General features: G+C 47.2%; 4 protein-coding genes across 4 annotated transcripts; 2 read left to right on the top strand and 2 right to left on the bottom strand.

Annotated features, from left to right (window-relative positions):
- Positions 1-756: 756 nt before the first annotated feature.
- On the top strand, positions 757-2,379 carry RhiXN_05925 (cytochrome P450 family protein; the record flags this gene model as incomplete). The annotated part of the gene is made up of 8 exons (XM_043325741.1): positions 757-861; positions 914-1,030; positions 1,082-1,288; positions 1,353-1,497; positions 1,560-1,705; positions 1,762-1,833; positions 1,892-2,136; positions 2,187-2,379. 8 exons carry the CDS (start codon positions 757-759, stop codon positions 2,377-2,379), a joined length of 1,230 nt encoding a protein of 409 aa, XP_043181173.1.
- Positions 2,380-2,617: 238 nt separating this feature from the next.
- On the bottom strand, positions 2,618-4,041 carry RhiXN_05924 (NADH:flavin oxidoreductase/NADH oxidase; the record flags this gene model as incomplete). Its single annotated transcript, XM_043325740.1, has 6 exons — positions 2,618-2,740; positions 2,800-2,946; positions 3,003-3,160; positions 3,213-3,385; positions 3,452-3,711; positions 3,772-4,041. 6 exons carry the CDS (start codon positions 4,039-4,041, stop codon positions 2,618-2,620), a joined length of 1,131 nt encoding a protein of 376 aa, XP_043181172.1.
- A 1,175-nt stretch (positions 4,042-5,216) lies between these two features.
- On the top strand, positions 5,217-9,307 carry RhiXN_05923 (Serine/threonine-protein kinase; the record flags this gene model as incomplete). Its single annotated transcript, XM_043325739.1, has 12 exons — positions 5,217-5,425; positions 5,480-5,689; positions 5,742-6,186; positions 6,238-6,480; positions 6,533-6,679; positions 6,731-6,771; positions 6,828-7,090; positions 7,163-7,510; positions 7,570-7,869; positions 7,923-8,154; positions 8,207-9,165; positions 9,219-9,307. 12 exons carry the CDS (start codon positions 5,217-5,219, stop codon positions 9,305-9,307), a joined length of 3,486 nt encoding a protein of 1,161 aa, XP_043181171.1.
- Positions 9,308-14,897: 5,590 nt separating this feature from the next.
- Positions 14,898-15,467, bottom strand: RhiXN_05922 (uncharacterized protein; the record flags this gene model as incomplete). Its single annotated transcript, XM_043325738.1, has 1 exon — positions 14,898-15,467. The coding sequence occupies one exon, from the start codon at positions 15,465-15,467 to the stop codon at positions 14,898-14,900; it is 570 nt and encodes a 189-aa protein (XP_043181170.1).
- Between the last annotated feature and the right edge of the window lie 3,465 nt (positions 15,468-18,932).

Genomic DNA, 18,932 nt, shown 5'->3' with positions numbered 1-18,932 from the left:
AACCTATTGATATATAATGGTAAATGTATGCGGTGATCAGCCAAAATGCTGGCACACCAACGTTATCATCAGAGCTGTTCGGCTAAATGCCTGCGGGCGTATTACGGTCTGTTGGAAACTTGGGCTGTAGAAAATAGGCGAAATTTTTCATAGACACTGAACCGAACTAGCACACGTGTTCGAACTCGTAGAAGTTTCCAAGTATGCAGTCGCTGATAAGGTGATTGCGAGGCAAGCTCTCACCTGTTCGCCATGCCTCTTCAACATCTTATAGTCTCAGGAGTTTCAGCTTATCTACTTGTTTGGGTCACTACCAGATGGTACCAAGTCCGTTGGGCTCTCGCTCAGGTTGGTAATTATCCTGGAGAGCGTACACTATTTGGATTTTCGCCGTGACTATACTTTTAATAAAGTCTCAAGCATAGCGATACTAACCAAACATTGTCTATGAAGTCATTGGACGAATATCCTACCCCATATACCTTATGTCACTATCGGAAAAAATTATTCATGGCGCACGAAATACAGAGGTAACTTATCTCCGCGCCGAAACTCAGCTTTTATTCAAACTAGCCCCACAGTTTTTGAGAGCCTGGGAACAAGTATACACGGATCAGTATCAGTGTTCCCCCCAACGTCTTATCTTACGATTTCAGATCCCTCTGCGGTGAAGGTGCGAGCAACCTGCACGCGACATACTTTTGCTTGACAGAGATCTAGCAAGCATCGTATCCACGCAATAACTTTGGTAAGAAAATGGAATACTACGCAATGCTAAAGGGCTTCGGAAACAATATTCTTATCGTGGAAGGTGAAGAGTGGAAACGGCAGAGGCGGATTGTTTCGCCAGCATTCTCCGATGTAGGTGTCTGGGTTGCTTATTTATACAGCTGATTGAGTGAGAATTTTGTAGAAAAACAATCATTTGGTGTGGGAAGCAGCACAGGGATTTGTTGAACAAATGATGGATAGCTGGGGATCTAGGCAGTCAACGATTTTGCATGACGTCAGCGAAGACCTTTCCCTACCGGTATGGTGCAGTCCTCCCTTGAAAAATGTACTAGGGCTAAAAATGTTTCAGCTTTCGATTTGTGTAATAGCAAAGGCTGGGTTAGGGCAGAATGTATCCTGGGGAAGGGACAGAATTCCATCTGGCCATACGCTGACCTTTAAAGACGCCCTTGCAACTTTCGCTAAAACTGCTCACCTCCCACTAATACTTCCTGATTGGGCTTGGAGCCTTAGGAGATCATGGAATGAGGCGAAACATGCTCATGGCGAGTTAAGAGTATGTTACTTCTATTCCACGTCGTGATATATTAGCATATCGAGTAATTTTATCAACTCACTAGCTTTACTTGCAAGAAATGCTCAATGGTCGTCGTGGACTTAGCGAAGGGGAAATACGGGACGCTGTCACCCAGAAGCATGATCTCTTTAGTCAGCTGCTTTATGCCCGAGACGCTGACAATATGCTAGAGGAAGACGAACTTATCGGTAAGTATGCAAAAATAATAACACAATTTTGAGTGCCACTCTGACGCCCACGGGCTTTACAGGAAATGTATTCATATTCTTGATCGCAGGACATGAGACTACTGCGCATACACTTGCCATCATTCTTGCTTTATTAGCGCTCTACCCTCAAGCACAAGATAAAATCGTAAAGCAGGTCCGAGAGCTTGAACACGAGTATGGAAAATTGGTTGGTTTTACAACACCTAGTAGCATCTCAGTGTTCATTAAAATTGGCCCTCGCAGTCTTATAGTCACATCCACCAGTTGACCTATACTATGGCGGTGATTTACGAAACTTTACGCCTGTTCCCCACGGTAGGTTGGAAGAAACAGTTGGCGTGTGTACCTTTATTCAATTGACTATACCAATCAGGTTCCTATGATTCCAAAAATGGCGACAGCTGACACGACGCTCATGGTTGGACTCCCGCCCGATAACCGCACAATACATGTTCCGAAATCCATGACGGTTCATATCCAGTTGACTGGTCTGCACTATAATCCTAGCTATTGGGAAAGTCCGGAGGAGTTTGACCCTGAGCGGTTCATGGATCCACACTGGAACCGCGACGCATTTATAGCATTTTCTCTTGGCCCGAGAGCTTGTATTGGTCGAAGGTAGAGCACTGGAGTACTGGTACTGTGAACATGACTAACCCGACTTATAGATTCGCTGAAACTTCATTGGTAGCTGAACTGGTTACTCTGCTCTCGAACTACAAAGTTTCGATCGACGAGTCCCGATTTAGGCTCATTAATGGAGAATCGATCGTAGAGCGCCGTTCACGATTGATTAACCCCAACGAGCGAATAACATTGACTCCCGCTCCAATGCCGTTAGTTTTCTCGCGGAGAGATTAGGTTTACCTTGGCTGGACCTCCTGTAAGCTGGGGTGATCGTACGTGTAATCGAGTCTTGCGCATAGAGGGAATCAGGCCAATACGGCCAACTTATGACTGCTATGGTGCTAAGATCTACTCTTGACTGGCATAAAGGATCGCGAATTAGCATGTACGAAGATGAGGAAATACATTTAACTTTACTACAATACATATTTCTCTCTATTTCAGAAGCTGCCCAAGAGTAGGGTTACTGGTTTTATGCCTTGACTTCGTTTGCCTTCGGGTAGTCAATATATCCCTTCGGGCCCTGGGTATAAAAGGTGTCACGATCGTAGTGGTTTAACGGTATCCCATTGCGTAAGCGCTCAGGCAGGTCCGGCTATCGTATACACCAGAATGAGATCCCTAATTGTTTGATGGATCGAGATGCACACTTACATTGGCAATGAAGTGCCTCCCGAATACAATTGCCGCATTTCCGTACTTGTTCGCCGCTTGTTCGCCGCTCTTGGGATTGTAACCACCAGCGCTAAGGAATGTGCGCGGAGCCCATATTTCGCGAGCAAAATCATTGGAATCAGGGTGCTGGGTATATTTGTTCAATATGACCTAACCGTCGATGAGCGAACGCATGTACATACCTTGGCGGACCCTGTATCATGCGCCTGGTCTACTTTCTGGTCGCTATCTCCGGCCACGACAGGTTCCACAAAATGAACATACGCGAGATCCGTATGACGCTTTGCCAGCTCTTTGATTACATATGAGAAGGTTGGAACGGGGTCTTCCATGCGCATGCCTTCAAACCAACAGTCAATAGCCATTGGGGCCAAGTCGATGTTCCCGCTTACCCTGGAATTTGCCCCAAGGCGAGAATCGAATACCTGTCTTCTTGGCACCAACCGCCGCAGTCACGGCATCTGCGACTTCCAGTGTAAAGCGAGCACGGTTCTCTATTGATCCGCCGTACTCGTCGGTACGCTTGTTGCAAACATCTTGAAGGAACTGATCCAACAAGTAGCCGCTAGAAATTAAGAGCACGTTCGTTAACCCGTGGTGCCATTATCTGATAGATTTTAAATAAGCCTACTTTGCTGAGTGAATTTCGACCCCATCGAACCCGGCTTTGAAGACTGCGTTCTTGGCAGCTTGTGCGTATGTGTCGACATAACGTTTGATTTCCTCTCGAGTGAGCTCCCTCGGAACAGGCGCACCTTCTTCCATTGGAGTGGGAGAAGAAGAGACAAAGGGAAGGCCCTCTCGTCCCAGTACCTTGGGGTCAGCGGCGCGCCCGAGGGCCCAGAGCTGCAGATAGATATAGGAGCGCTTGTCATGAACCGCGTCGGTGATCTGGTCAAATTGAGTTTATTAGGACCCACAATAAAAAGTATTGTAACGCCAACAGCTTACCTTTTTCCATGCTGCAATCTGTTCGTCGGACCAGATCCCAGGAACATGGTCATATCCACCAGCCTCGGGGGATATAAATGTAGCTTCAGTAATCAGGAGTGTACCAGGGACCTCTGCACGTTGGGAATAGTACTTCAAGGCAAGGTCGGTGTGTGCATGGTTATCGTCGGCTCGGTATCGGGTCAAGGGAGCCATGACGACTCGATGGGCGAGAGTAAGGTCGCCAACTTGAAGTGGTGTAAATAGTTTGTTGGATGCTGCAGTGGCCATGTCGTCGTCAGAACTATCGGAGGATTCAGTTGGTGGGATGGGCTTGAAACACCAGGGGGTTTTATACTTTCCTCTAGCAGAAGCAGTAAAATAGAAAGCCTGTGAGTACCGGGTACAACACCCCGTTGATACCTTTGAGTGAAGTCATTCGGTTCGAGAGCATGAGTAATAAAGCATACGGAGATCGAAGCGGTAGGTGGAGGATGGGTGGAGGAATGGATGATGACAGATTTCAAATAGTTGATCAGTTTTACACAGTGGCTAATCTATCAATTTGTCAGCGAATTTTGATCTAGTGACGGCGTATGAGAGTGCGGTGGTGGCAGAGGCATGCACATGCGTCTCGATATCTGGATTGAGGTTAGATATCAGACATTGCGGATACTCCCAGTACAGCAGAGCTCGCACAATTCATCTCAGTATATTGTACACCTAAACATTACGTCATAGAATACTCGATTGGTTTCGAGTTCGTCATTCACATCATTCTGATTTATTTTCTATTTCATCTCCAAATCACAGTGCACATTGATCTCTATGATTTTCATAGCCAATGCTACTCAAAGTTTCTGAATTTGATTAAAACCACCCTGATTTTTTGCTCGAGAAACCTCCCTGCATTTATAAGAACCACAAATCTCCTGACTTCTTCCATTTGAGGCCCCGCCCCAGACATAAAATTACCTTGCCTTGAGCACATTACATAGCCACCCATATACCCCTAGCGGAGTGCAATTACTGTAGTGGGATGTTCAACTGGTAGGCGTACTTGAGCTAGACCACCGTGGCAGATTCTCAAGTTGATAATTAATAATTAGGCGACTAATCTCTATCAGGTGGCTATGGGTCAGGCTCAGTTTTGAGGGATTAATGTATTTGAGTCATTTGTAATGTGGACACATGCAATGCGTGCAAGTGTATAATTATCGTCTTGAACCCAGGCACAATAGATCACCAAGGCTGTGCCTATAAATGAGCACCCCACGTGACTTGTCATAAGGATCTATCACCGAAACCGGGAAATCTTACCCGAACTGCCTCTGTGGTTGGTTGACCATCATAAAACACAACCGAGCCACATCTGGCATCTCACTGACAGCGGCGTTTCAATCGAGGGCGCTTCGACCCGGCCTTTTTAAGCTTTCAAACCTCTGGCTTTGTTGTCTGGAACCACCATGACCGTTCAATCGCCCACATCGCCTCGGCTGGCCAGCGCAACTAGCCTTCTTGGAGAGGCCTTTGACACGATATATCCATGCCCGGAAACCAAAGAGTCCGCTATTGTTTTGATTGCTCGTGCTGAAAGGGTTGTCGCTACAATCGATCCCATCGTTCAACGAGCCCGACCTAACGAACTTAATAATGAAATCGGCCAGCTCAATACGTGGGTATTGCTGCATTAACTTGCACCGGCCCTATCTAAACTATTTTCCTAAAGCGCTGCGGCAGAAACCAAGATGGTCATGGAACGCATCGCTGCAAAGTCCTTTGTCAGGCGTTTAATCGACCAAGCTCATGACCAGCGTGATATCGAAGTCGTAAACCTCAAGTTGACCGATATACTAAGAATATTTAACGTTGTTTCGGAATCTGAAATTGTTCACGATCTATCTATCAGCGAAGGAGCTCGCAGAAATGACCAATACCAGTATGCACATCGGCGTTTGCCACCTGATTCCCCATTCTGACATTCATTATAGTATTGAACAGAAAATGGGTATGCTTCAGTCCGATGACCAGGCATTGTGTCAGGAATTTAACGTTACAAGCCCGAACACGGCCTTGAACGCAATTCGAGAACTGCAGCTCATGTTGATTGGGCTCGGCCAGCAGGACTCCCCGCGCGCTCGGCATTTCTTAGAACACGCAATGAAAGTGTTCCGCGGCAGAGCCGGTTCGAATTCCTCTATGTCCGGCGATAGCGCTCCCTCTCTTTATTCTCAAAGTTCTTTCGCGTCAACTCCCAGCAATGCTAATCGTCTACCCGCTCCTCCACGAAGCCCACGCTGGGTGATCAGCGAAGGGGATATTCAGATTGATCAAAATGCACCGCTTGGTCGGGGTGGATTCGGAACTGTGTTCAAGGGCAAGTGGAACGGTGCAACGGTTGCCGTAAAGCGGCTTGTCAAAGATGCATCAGCAGAGGTAAGCCCCAGGCGAGCGCTTGTTCCTATCTAGATATCTGATTATTCGCAGACGTTGCTACGAGAGGTAGAGCTGTGGCAAGGTCTTCGACACCCTCATGTCGTTCAATTCTTCGGCGCTTCACCTAAATACTCCCCAAACGCGTTTATTGTCTCTCAATATCTTGCCAACGGGAATGCGTTGATGTACCTCAAGCGAAACCCCCGAGCAGACCGTGCCAAGTTGTCTCGTGAGACTGCGGTCGGTATGGAGTACCTCCATTCTATGGGAATTATCCATGGCGACCTCAAGGCGGTGCGTACATGCAGCAGTGTTTTACTTGGGGCAGAGTTAAATCCCTTTGTAGGCCAATGTCCTTATAACCGATACCGGCAGTGCTGCCTTGGCCGACTTCGGATTATCAGAAGTTAAACAGGATTCATCATCGAGGGCTCACGTTACCGAGAACGTTTCTGGGTCCCCTCGGTACCTGTCCCCTGAACGTTGGCGAGGGGTTCGTATTTGCGTTGTACTTGATGTTTTATGTGTGCTCATGCTCTGTCAGGTGCTGAATAAAGCTTCAGACGTTTACGCTTGGGCAATGACGTAAGTACACAACACTTCGATCAGCCGAGCTTATTAAGCAAGGCTATTATGCACAGAACCCTCGAGATCTTTACTGAACAACCTCCGTTTGGATACATCAATGGGATTGATATTATATATCACCTTGTTGTTCGGGAGAAACAGCGTCCTGACCGACCCGAGCCCGAGATTGGCCTTGCTCGAGGGCTGACTGACGACATATGGTTCCTGATTACCAAGGCCTGGGACCAGGATCCGCAATTACGACCTACGTTCAAACAGCTTAGTCTACTCTTTCCTCAAGATGCAAACGTAGAGCCAATGATTGATGATCTTCAAGGTAAGCAGACTGAATTAATCAGGGCGTTCTGTTACGTACTGCCACTGAACTGACGGCTATATATTCGACCAGCCCAATTCGCTAGTATGATCCCGAACACGGCATCTGGGGCCAGCATTAGCATTTCTCAATCGTCTATTCCATCAATGACGCCAGTAGCATCTACCGCTCCTCTAAACCTCCCACAAAGAGCGCAACAGAACGATGTCAACCATGCAATAGAATCCGCTGAGATTGAGATTTTGCCACCACCATCGTACGATGTCGCGGCTGGAACTCCGAGCGCTAGCAATCTGAACTTCCCATCATCCGTTTCCAATTCTTTCAACACTACGCTCAGTAGTGCCGTTGGTCCCGTAACACCGCCGCCACATAATCGACTGTGGTACCCCCCGGAGAAAGGTCGTCCGTACTCTCATCGTACGTATAAAAATTGTGCCACCTTAAAAGATTGTTGGACTTATGACTCCCGAATCCAGCTGTAGCAACTATTCAGGAATCATCTGGGTCGTCATCTCAGGCAGGGCCAAGCACCAGCAGGGCTACCTCTCCTCCTAATACTGCGCCCGCACACACACAACCACGAATTATAACTCCAGTTCCTTCACAAGCTATTGCCGTTCCCGCTCTTCCTGCCCGCCCTACGTCCTCTCCAACAAATGTTGAACAGTATGTCGAGGTGCAACCACCTGCTCAAACCCAGCCTACTCCACTGGCTTCCCCGCCGCGAAGGCAGATGACAAGAAGAGATAACCGTGCTAGTATCGCCCCTGCTCCGCGTGAGTATATTTGTGCTGATTTAGGGTTTCCAACTAATCCTCTCTTCAAAAAGTACCTACTGCCTTGGCAATCTCTCAATCTCTGATGACTGCAGTGAACAACGGAATGGACCAGGAAGAGATTCGTCGTCTGGTAAAAGAAGTGATTCTACTGGCCGAAGACGAAAGCCAGGCGAGGAAGTTGGTCGAGGCCGGGGCAATCCCGCACCTTATTGTCCAGTTCAAGAAGTTGACACCCAACGGCGAAGGAATTAACCATGTTATCTTAGCACTTGGCCTTCTTTCGTGAGTTTTAGAGTCGCCGACTGTGAGGCAACTTTGCTGATTTAGCTACAAGACACGATTTGTTGAGCGCCAACAGTATCGTTCGGACAGGCACAGCTGGGCAATTGATGGAGATTTCCAAGGCTGCCCGGGTCGACTTAGTTCGTGCTTGTGCGGCATGGTGCCTTGGGCGCATGGTTCGTTCAGATGATATTGCCACCAAATTCATTGGGGAGGGTCTTCCAGAACTTCTCATCAATTGGCTGAGTCTTTCGGAGAACAAAGATACCCGAAGATGTTGCGCCTGGACACTCGGAATGCTCGCCCGAACCGATGCACTGGCGGGGAAGCTTGTTCAAGTGGGAGTTATTCCAGCTCTCGCATCACATTTAAACCGAACAGCCATCCCAAATGCCGATTCTGAAGATCTTTGTGTGGCCCTGTTCGGTGTCGGCAGACTTGCTCGCACTATCAAATTCTCCAAGGCACTTGCTGCCGCAGGTTCTGTGGAACCAATGACCCGAACGTTACAACAAACACTCGACCCCGATGTTCTCAACTGGTCTGCCCGAGCTGTTGGCTGTCATATGCGCCCAAACTCATCCGACATGGCCAAAATTCTATTGCGAGAGGGAGCAGCTGAGGGCTTAGCCAAACTACCCCGTTCGATTCCTCCTGATGAAACAGAGGCGCTCGGGTCCTTTGCCTTTGCTATCGCTCGATTTTCGTGCGCGGAGTGGGGCTCGGGCACACGCAAGGCACTTGTCCAGGCGGGTGTCGTTGATGCGCTGCTATCGGCGCTCCGTGCCGCATCTGCGATCCCAACGACGAATCCACAGGTTCACTCCGAGCTGGCTTTTGCAGTTAGTTTCTTAGGAGATGTGGGCGGATCTGCGATTAGGAAGGAGATTCAGGATGCAGGAGGAATTGATATTTTGAAGCAAGTCGCACGTCAGGGTCCGCCTGATGTACGAAAGGCGTGCGAGACTGCCATTACTACGATTACCGGCAACGTGTTCTCAAGGAGTAGTGGTGAGTATGCTCATGATGTACTTCTTGTCTGTTATTAATCGATATTGTTCCAGCTTCGACCAAGACCGCCCTGACGCATGATTGGAGCGGTGGCTGCCCTGAATACCCTATTATCCACCCCGACTTTGAAGATTGGCACTAAGTGTGTCGAGGCTGTGAAATCCTGACAGGCTATTATATCATATAAAGCAATTTATGGGCAAGCTTGTATTCCTCCGGTTCTTTTTGCTTTTTTAGATATCCTCTTCTTGTACACACATTTTTTCGTAGGCTTTTCATAGTTGGAGCTGGTTGGATTCCAGATAAGTGTACATAATATTAAACAAGTATTCTGTGAACAAGTTACTATAAAGGCAACTGATTTAATCAACACCCAAGATTGCCCACATCACTTTCCCTATAACAGGAATACCATCATGCGCCAGTGGAGCTCTTCTCCTACCATCAGCTACTACTGCAGGACTCATTACACCATTCAACTCCCTCGCATCGACAACCTTGGAAACAATACTCTCGTGGAACTCTGGATGTCCTTGCACCGTGAAGACATGCACATCCTCGTATTAATCTTGCCGCTTGTACCAGGATATCGTAAAACCATCCCTTGATTGGCACATGCAGGAGTTGTACCAATGATTTCGAAGCCAGCAGGTGTATGGGTGTCAGGGACGTGATCTCGGTGCATTTGATGAATCCGCTAATGTTCGGTTAGCTATTTAACTTTCCTAGACAAGAGGCTAAACTTACCAGGTTGCTGCACCCAAATAGCTCTTTCCCCAATTTATTCAGCTGGACGTCAAAACGCCAACTTCCCATCCTTTCTCGTTCGGGACACATTGTCCACCTAGCGCGCGCGCAATAATCTGATGACCGAAACAAATACCAAGTACTTTGATCCTCGGGTAGTTCTTGATTACTCGGGCGACAAACTCAAGCAAGGGTTGGATCCAAGGAAGTGGTGCATACGCAGAGGCAGCTAGGAAAACCGAGTTTGACTTTGTGTGAGTCATCAAAGAATGACATGGCTTATTTACCGGATCCAGTGAGCACAATCCCATCATACATTTCTAACTTTGCTTCTTCGGGATAGACTTGCTGAACGACATCATACCCATCCAGAGTGAATTGAACGCTATCTGTCGGTTGGCCTTTGCTTCCCAAAGCAGACTTTAGCGATTTCTGCAAGTGTGTCTGAAAGATATCAAGATAAGACCCATGGGCATCTTTGACAGCTGGGAGAGGTGTGTCGCAGATCAAAAGCGCGAGATTGAGGTGTCTATCATAATTAGAATTGGTCTAGGTAGGCGTCTTCGGTGTGGTGGTCGTGGAATACGGGCTGAAGTCTCCTGGGTCCGGACAAATGTCCCCCACTGTGGGGTTGGTAAGCAATAGTTCATTAATATGAAATTGATGTATGAATAATCCCACGGTTATTATAAGCTCACCAGTCCAAGGATCGATTTGAGTGCTGGATTTTCCATAAACAAAGGGGACAGGTGCATGTAGTATGCAAATTCGATATAGCAATGTTGTTCAGAGAAAACAGAACTTGACCGGCCTATATAAGTTGGTGAGAGGTGTTGTATTTTGTACATCTTACATGAACCATACCAATGCTTTATAGGTCCCTCTAGCTTCGCAACTTAAATCTACCAACCATAAAGCTATAGTAGCATTTGTTCATACAATTATAAAGGTTGGTTACTACTTACAAATTCATAATGAATACTTTACTATTCTTATACCAGTACTTCTTCTCATGGTAGGCTAAAATCACACCCGTTGATATAGCGCAGCTTAAGGGCTCGACGGCGTACGATAGCCAAGTTTAGCAGGGGCAAGAACCCAAATAATCAGCGATTGGAGGAATAGTTGGTGGTGGTCCGCAAGTGACTCTAGTGCAACTATCATATATAGGACGATTAATAAACCCACAAAGTCCTACTCTCTAACCTGTAAATCGGGATGCCCAGGCCCGAGACACCAACCAGCCGCCTAGGCACATACCAGTACTCGCAGATGGGAGAACGAGGCCCATCTGATTCAAAATGCTATTGGAGAGTGTTTGTTATCAAACCCGGCCTACTGACAGCACTATATATAACAGGGACCTAGTGAATAATCTCGGGATATTGAAAGTGAACCATTAACCAGAATGGACCAAGCAAACCAGATTTGGTGCGGGTACCGAACAAGTAATCGTAGTAGATATCTGTGACTTAATCAGTTTTACTAGTATAGTGGGGCTGGTAAAAATTCCAAGCAGCTAAATGTAGTTTCGATTAGAACAAGCGCTGGGTGGCAGGAGGAGGAGCAGTAACGAACCAGATGCAAGCATCAGAATATGGTTGAAATCAGCACCTCAAGCAAACACGGAGAAGCCAGTCGATTGCTTTCTCCATACATCTGCATTTATATACGATACCATGGGCCACGTACAATCCTATGATCTGAGGAGAGACGTTTCGAACAGCGCTTTGGAGGTTTGGAAGATTAGATGATACAGATCAAACAATTGATTATGGAACCCCTGTACCTGTCTAAATGAAGATAAGTAGCGACGCCCTCTAGCCTTCGTTAACTTGGCTACAACCCGGGCTATATTACAGTGCAGGTACGAAATCCTATTTCAACTTACCCAAACCCATTATCATTTATTGAACCAATTTAATTGATTTAATAATAGGGCTCCTATCGACTCGAGTTCGGGCCGAGTCTAGTACTAGTACTTGAGACCATGGACTTTTGCAGGTCAGGCTACTGACAAAAGCTGTATGAATCCCTAAACATTACCGTGCTCTGGAGTTATTTTGGCCCGGTATATTGTTTGACTTATGTAAAGTAAACTTCTGTATGTCTTACCCTAAACCTCTGGGCCCCACCCGTTTACTTTTCTAACATAAGTTAGGATGTATGCTATTCAACACGTGACCCCATACTTGGAGCTCTCTTCACAATTCAACCCTTTGCTTTGCATCCGAGGACTATTGACAGCTATTGTTACCGAGCTCCATTTTATATCAACTCCTTTTTCCGACCATTCCTTACTCATTTTGCTCGACTCGCATTGTCAGATTGCCTCGATTCACGGCAAGGTCTGTTTTGACCGCCGTGGACCGGTCGACCGCCGATACAATATCCAAGGGCTAGGTTTGCCGTCAAAACTAGTCAAAATTCGGCACCCCTAACTCGCACCGCTTGATACACACACACCTGCTCAAGGATTTCAGCGGACGAGTCTCATCCGTTCCGCAGGGTGAGCTCACTTGCATCATACATTATCGATGACCGAATCCCTCTAGGGTTGGCAGCGGTATCACCACCTGTTTAGCCCGACTCTCAGGCTGTGCCCTTTGTTATCCTGCGAGTTACATTTGTCGTAAGCGAAGTTTCGCCCTACGGTTACCCCTTCAGACTAGTATCTAAGAATAAGGCGACCAGGGATATTTCATGGTACGGCAATGGCGGAGTTCCTATGCCGGTTGGTTCTTACATGTCCCGACTGAATATTAATGCTAGGCAGCTGATCTATCGTTTTTCCTAATTCCCTTCTGCTAACTGAATCTCAGCAATTCATTCGTATCCGAGCGTCTCTTCTGCCAAGGGGAATAGCCATAGGAAGAACCCGTGCTGACCGACGTTTACATACACAATTGGCACCCTTGCTAATAATACGTCTTAGCTTCTGGTGGGCTGCGCAACAGAACTCCCATGAGACTCGTAATTTGAGTGCGCCATATTCACTCTCCCTCATGGCCACTAAGCCAGGAAGTTTCGAAACTTTGTTGAAACTAATATTCCGACAACTACGTCAATTACAGCTGTCCTTTGGGGCAAAGAGTGTGGATTGCAACGGGCACGAACATAGCAAGCGCAAACACAGCGGAGTATAGTTTGTTATGACTTCATTCGACATGACCCTTCTCCTATTCATTTGGAGTTCTGAACATCAAAAACCAGTGCCAAGGTTAAGCCAACGGGAGTCCAGACCAGCGATAACATTCAGTGTTCCCTCGTGTACTTCAAGTACAATCGAATATTTTTCTAAATAAGTAGTGGTTAGACTTTGCTTTTACAAGATCTGCGAGTCGGCCGAAACATAATAAAGCAAAGGCAAGGGGTTTGGGCAGACAATGAGGCTCTACTGTCGAGACCCCTAAGGCCGCCCACCTGGGTCCGTGTTGTGGAGCGGCTTCGAACGACAGGTGTTCCGCAATGTTATAGAGTCATCTACCCAGCCCTGTTTTGATTTTGTGAGGCGCTGAGTTCGGCCACTACACTTGGAGCAGCGTACAGAAGCTGAAATGTAAAGTAGAATACGCTCACATCTCCCGACGTTTCTCGTGAGAATCTCTTTCCTCCCCGTACCTTTGGTAACCGGGAACGCACAAGTGACACGAAAGAATCCCTTTATCATTGACCAAATGGAATTCCTTGCAAAAATAAGGTTAGCTTGCCGGGGTGGAGCTCCAACTCAGACCACGCTATATGAGCTCATCGAAGCAGAATACTCAGACGAGGTCTACGGAAGTTCTTCATTCATATTACTCAGATAATTCGAATAATCAAACGGTATGCCCCAGAGCCCAGATGCATTGATTTGATCTGTGCGACTGTTGAAATTTCATCCTTTACAATTTGGATCACGACATGAGAAAGTAGCATTACATTGCATCCTTGTTTCATCGAAAAATAAGCAGCCACTCAGCATTGCCGATATGGAAAACAGCTCAAATATATGCGCAGTGATTCCATTTTAGCTTGAAATCCTAAGCGGCCCAGATAAGCGAGCCTAGGAAATCAAATAATAACGTCCCAGCTCTGCCAAAGCAAATACACTAATATTAGAGTTATTCTCTATAATGAATACGTCGACCGTGTATCCCTTCGCCTTATAGCGTAAATTAAAGAATATGACATTAGATGAAGACGTGCGATTCGCAACCGGTGGGAATGCGCGCCACCTAAACATTCGCAAGCCCGACAGTTTGGCTTCTGGTGGCTGTGCAAGGCTTTGTGTGCCTGAGAATGACGTTGCTATACAGGTGACGATCTACACAGACCTTGGCCATCAAACGCATGCATCTCTGCCTTCACAACGCGATTGTGTCCCTTGCGCAAGCGCATACATTCGGCGACATTAATGTCCTCATAGCGTGGCCCGCGCGTCACCAATCTAGATCCTGGCGAGCCGCTCCCCGGGAAAAGAAGAACCGGAGACCGCGGTACCGAGGCTCGGGGTCAATGAAACTGGATGGAACGGGCATGATGCCGTGAAATGTAGATCTGTGTGCCGGTTAAGGAGATTGTTGGTAACGAGAATTCATAGCTTATGCAGAATCCACGTGTGATTCGGGGCTGGAGCTCAATATGTTGACCCGTGTTCTTGATGTTGGCTACCACCCCACTTTTGCTCCTGATTATATACGGAAGACACTTGTATGGTTGAACGTTGGGGATGCTGGTTTACATTAGTACATAACGATATGTGACAATCCATTATGTACAGATAGCGCAAGCGAAACACATAAATACTTTCAAGACCAAAAACGAACATGGGTGCGCCAATTGCTAATGGGGTGTACACTGTGAGACATGGGACGAGCCGGTGAGAACGTGTGGTTAAACAGACAGAATTCCAGAAGTAGAGCAAAGCTAATAAAGCATACATACATGAGAGACCGAAATGTGGAAGGAAAAAACTGATATGTGCAGAGTTGCCGAACTTCCTACTATTCCCTAGGGGATGGGAGGTTTACGAAGTCCTGACTGCGGACTTGGTTTCCCTGATTTGTTTGTGTGGAAGGTGGGGCACTTCGTCGTACAATAGAAGGCCGGAAACGGCCGAAAATAAAGGTAACACGACCAGCATCATTGTCCTCCTTCGACCAAGGGAGGGAGGCTGTTTCGGTTGGGACAACGGGGGTAGTGGATTTTGGCTCTGAGAGCTTAGAACGAGGAGGGTGTGTACGAAGAGATCGACTGATCCGAGGAGATGGGTGATCGCTCGTGGGAGTGACGGTTACTCTGGGGATGGCTCGCTCGGAAGAGATAACGAGTTCTGCGAAATCATCGAAACCGGGTATGTTCCCAATCATTCGGCTAGTAGTCGTCCCCAACGACGAGGAGGCTTGAGACTCGCGGGACTTAGAGCGCGGGCGAGGAAGAGGCGCTGGTGCACGGGCTGGGCGAGAGAGGCATGGGGGAAAGGAGAATGTTGCCGTAGTCCAGGTCATTGCGGACGAATCCTTCAGCTCTCCTGCAGCGTTTGATGGTGGTAGCGAGCTTGAACGAGACGACATCGGAGCTGCCGTACTCATGGGCAATAATAGAATTTCAACTCTTGTGCAGAGGTGGCAAGCAACGTGAAGGCGAAGTGATCGGGTAGATTTGAGCATGACTTTATATCAGGCCAGAGTTTATTTTCAATGACGCTGTCAGCCCAGACCGCACAGCCACCAGACCCTGTGACATCACCAATTCAATGAGCGTGTCCCATTTTCGCTATGATCGGCCACATGGATGCCCAGGCAAAACCAAAACAGCTCAAGCGCCCAGCGCAACTGTTCCACGCTCTGGCAGTGTCGTGTAGGGCTCAATGGTCAAGTCAAGAGAGCCGATGGGCGATGACCGCCCACGCATGTGCTATGATGCCAACGTTGGTCCGTTTTGCACCTGCTGCTGTCGCTCATTGGGACACCTGGCCAGCCAACGCACGAGTGTTTCATCTCCAAATCCATAATAGTGGGAGATCGATACAATGCCGGTGCCTTCCGCCCGCAACATGGAAATCCGCCGGTACAAGGAATGTGGGGGATTGGCCACCGGTTCACCCACCAATTCCAATATCAACTCGCTCCAGTGGTTCGCGATCCCAAGTCCTGTCAAGTTTTTCCAATCAGGAATCCGAAAAATCGGCTCTCCCCTCAAAACCGCCTTGATCAGTTCGCCATAATTAACAGATCACCCAGCCTTCAACTCACTGGGAGCTGCTTTCGTGTAAGACTCGTTATTCCTCGATTTCACGGCGCTCCGGTTGAGTATCTATTCAGCTTTTGCGTAAGACCGGTCGCCTAATCCCCCACATATTTGTCTTTGAGCTTTATTTTGTAATGTAAACAGATGTTGGCCCCACCAATCTCTGATCGCTATCACACATCGTGATCGTTTGCCTTTGGGGGACTTGACGAGATAGCCCAATATTCGTTCGTAGAAGTTCCATAAAATAAAGTTCATCACCCCAGTTGTAAGCTTTCGGACTTGGTGTTTGACGCTAAAATGTTCCACATGTCGGGTTGGGCTTCGCCCAACAAAAGGGGGCAAATGCCAGCGGGTGACCCATGCAAGTAATACAAAAGAACACCAAGCCAGCAACTCGAAGCAGTACGATAAACCAAATAGTCAATTTCTGCATTCCATGATACAGGTCCACTAATACCATGGGTTAATGTCCCGAAATCGTCAGTGAACCACGTTTGATGTAGTAGCAATGGCAAGATGATAGCTCCGGTTGAAAGAAAACCATTTTCAAATATTAAGGTTACACACCCACAATGCGTCATTCCACGTGCACGTGATATACTTTAAGATGGTCTTGAGACAATGTCCAATATACTGACAGCGCAGACGATGAGAAATCCAGTCTCGTATATGTCCTGATTCTCACAAAGTATCTCAACGTAAATATAAGAGGCTACTAGGGCCTTAGATAGAAAGAGCAGCAAACAATAGCCTTGGAGGGGAGATTCTATTTCTGACTGTATCACCGCCAGACGTAATTCGTCTGTTAGATCTTTGGCCGGGTTATTCTAGCCTTGTTGTGTAAGATAACAGAAACATAGCATCTCAACTATGTCATAATGCTATGGAGATTGATTATCCGACCAAGTGATCCGAGTACTCCACGGCGCTCTTGAAGTACTTCTCGAGACAAACTAAAGACCTTCCAAACGAAGGGCTTAAGTGCAACGGCTTATGCTACACTCATTTGTATTGCTGACTGCTTGATCCACCCTGTGAGACCGAGCGACTACGGCTGATTTCAGATGAACTAGTCCAAGCAGGTTGCTCTCATCCAATCCTTGGCATCCAATCCTCTCACTCGGATTCCTCGATATACTAACACTAGCCATCAGTCGTTTAGGTAAGAGTTGGAGCCTTTCCATAAATATAAAATCCCTCAGGTGCGTGAGACGCCCATGATTTCTAGAATCTGTGTACTTGGAGCGTGTGGTATACGATACATACAGGACGGAAGAGTTAGGAACTCAACACCCGGAGACAGCGTTCTATACACTAACAATGCTCTGGTCACGAATCACTGTGCGCTTCCAAAGGGATGTTTACTAATCAACAAGCTTTGATAAGTTCGCCACCAACTTGGCTTGATTATCCAAAATAGAGACTTAACCCTAGAATTCTCCAGAGCACTCTCAGAACGACTAGGGAAGGGGAAGCTTATCGTGAGCATAGTACAGTATTATAGAGTACCCTGAAACTGAATCTCCTTAGCGGATCATTTAAGGGAACTTGGGAACAAAGATAGATCTCGTTGAGAATCAACGGTACGGCACGGTTCTTATGAACCTTCATTCACATTGTATGGGTATCAGGAAACCGTTATAACTGCTACCGAACAGTAGGCAATGTCTCTGCGCCTTGGACAGAAGAGACATTTGTCCGTAGATGTTAGTGCACTACACACAAGTCAGCCCAGCTTACCATCGTTGTTTGCGCGATTTCATAGCCGATGATAGGGGTTGGATCAACATAAAGGACTCCATTCCGAAGTATTCGGATTGATGACACAGACAAGTCAACACCCAAGAAGGCCATACCGGCTACTACGTAAGAGCTATCGCATAAGTACTCAAGTAGTTTAAGGATGCCGAGTTTACCCGACCAAGTTTACCGAAAGATCCCCCATCATTAGGTTATAGCAGTTCTGAAATAGATTCTGATCGTAAGCTCTTCTATCCTTTGATGGCCTTGTGTGTGGGGCCCAACCAGGTTGGTTTCCAGTGGAGCTCTCCCTCCTGTACTGATAATTGCCTCAAGCGACTCGGCGGAGCTTGAAAACACTACAAGCAAGTATGGCTCATGGGCCAGGTGATTTCTAATGTCTCTATATGATACAGCGCGGTAATGCATGAGGTAATTTTTGGGTCGGCTACCCTCAATCTACTGACCGTATAATCGGATGCACGTTCGAAACGCAGAAATAACTGAAAACACGTTGGTTGACCCAAATTTTCAATAATTCGGTTAGGCTCTTGTCTGAGCATAAGCAAGCCAGTTAAAGGACCGAATACCATTACGACTATTAGCTCGTGGAAGTGAAACAAGGAAGACGTAGGCTGTTTCCATAAGGCCACCCCGCAAGATGGTACGTCATTATCACGTGACCTTGAATCGCTCCGTGTCATCCCCAGATTTGTAGTCGGTTGTACAGTAAGTACACAGCCGATGTTTGGTAACAGTTAAAAGTCTTCTAGAGAGCTCCCAAATATCATAAGGATCTTTAAACTCAAGCAGATTGCATATATAGACAAGGCTTTCAGAGCACTCAAAGAGCCTGGTGAGCGCTTCAGCGGTCGGGAACCAATGCAGTTTCTTTCAGCTGAACGCATCCGTACGATGAAGTAGGGGGGGGGGACAGGGCACGCGAGGTTTAGCCTCCGATTCATATGCATGTGTGTGGTGCACCTCCAGGTGTTATATCGTATTACCACTACGCACCTCCGTCTCCAACGAACATGCGTGGTTTT

The sequence above is a fragment of the Rhizoctonia solani genome, chromosome 6 (genome assembly GCF_016906535.1).
Source record: "Rhizoctonia solani chromosome 6, complete sequence".
In the NCBI taxonomy this organism is placed as follows: Eukaryota; Fungi; Basidiomycota; class Agaricomycetes; order Cantharellales; family Ceratobasidiaceae; genus Rhizoctonia; species Rhizoctonia solani.
This window is presented reverse-complemented; position numbering and strand designations above follow the sequence as displayed.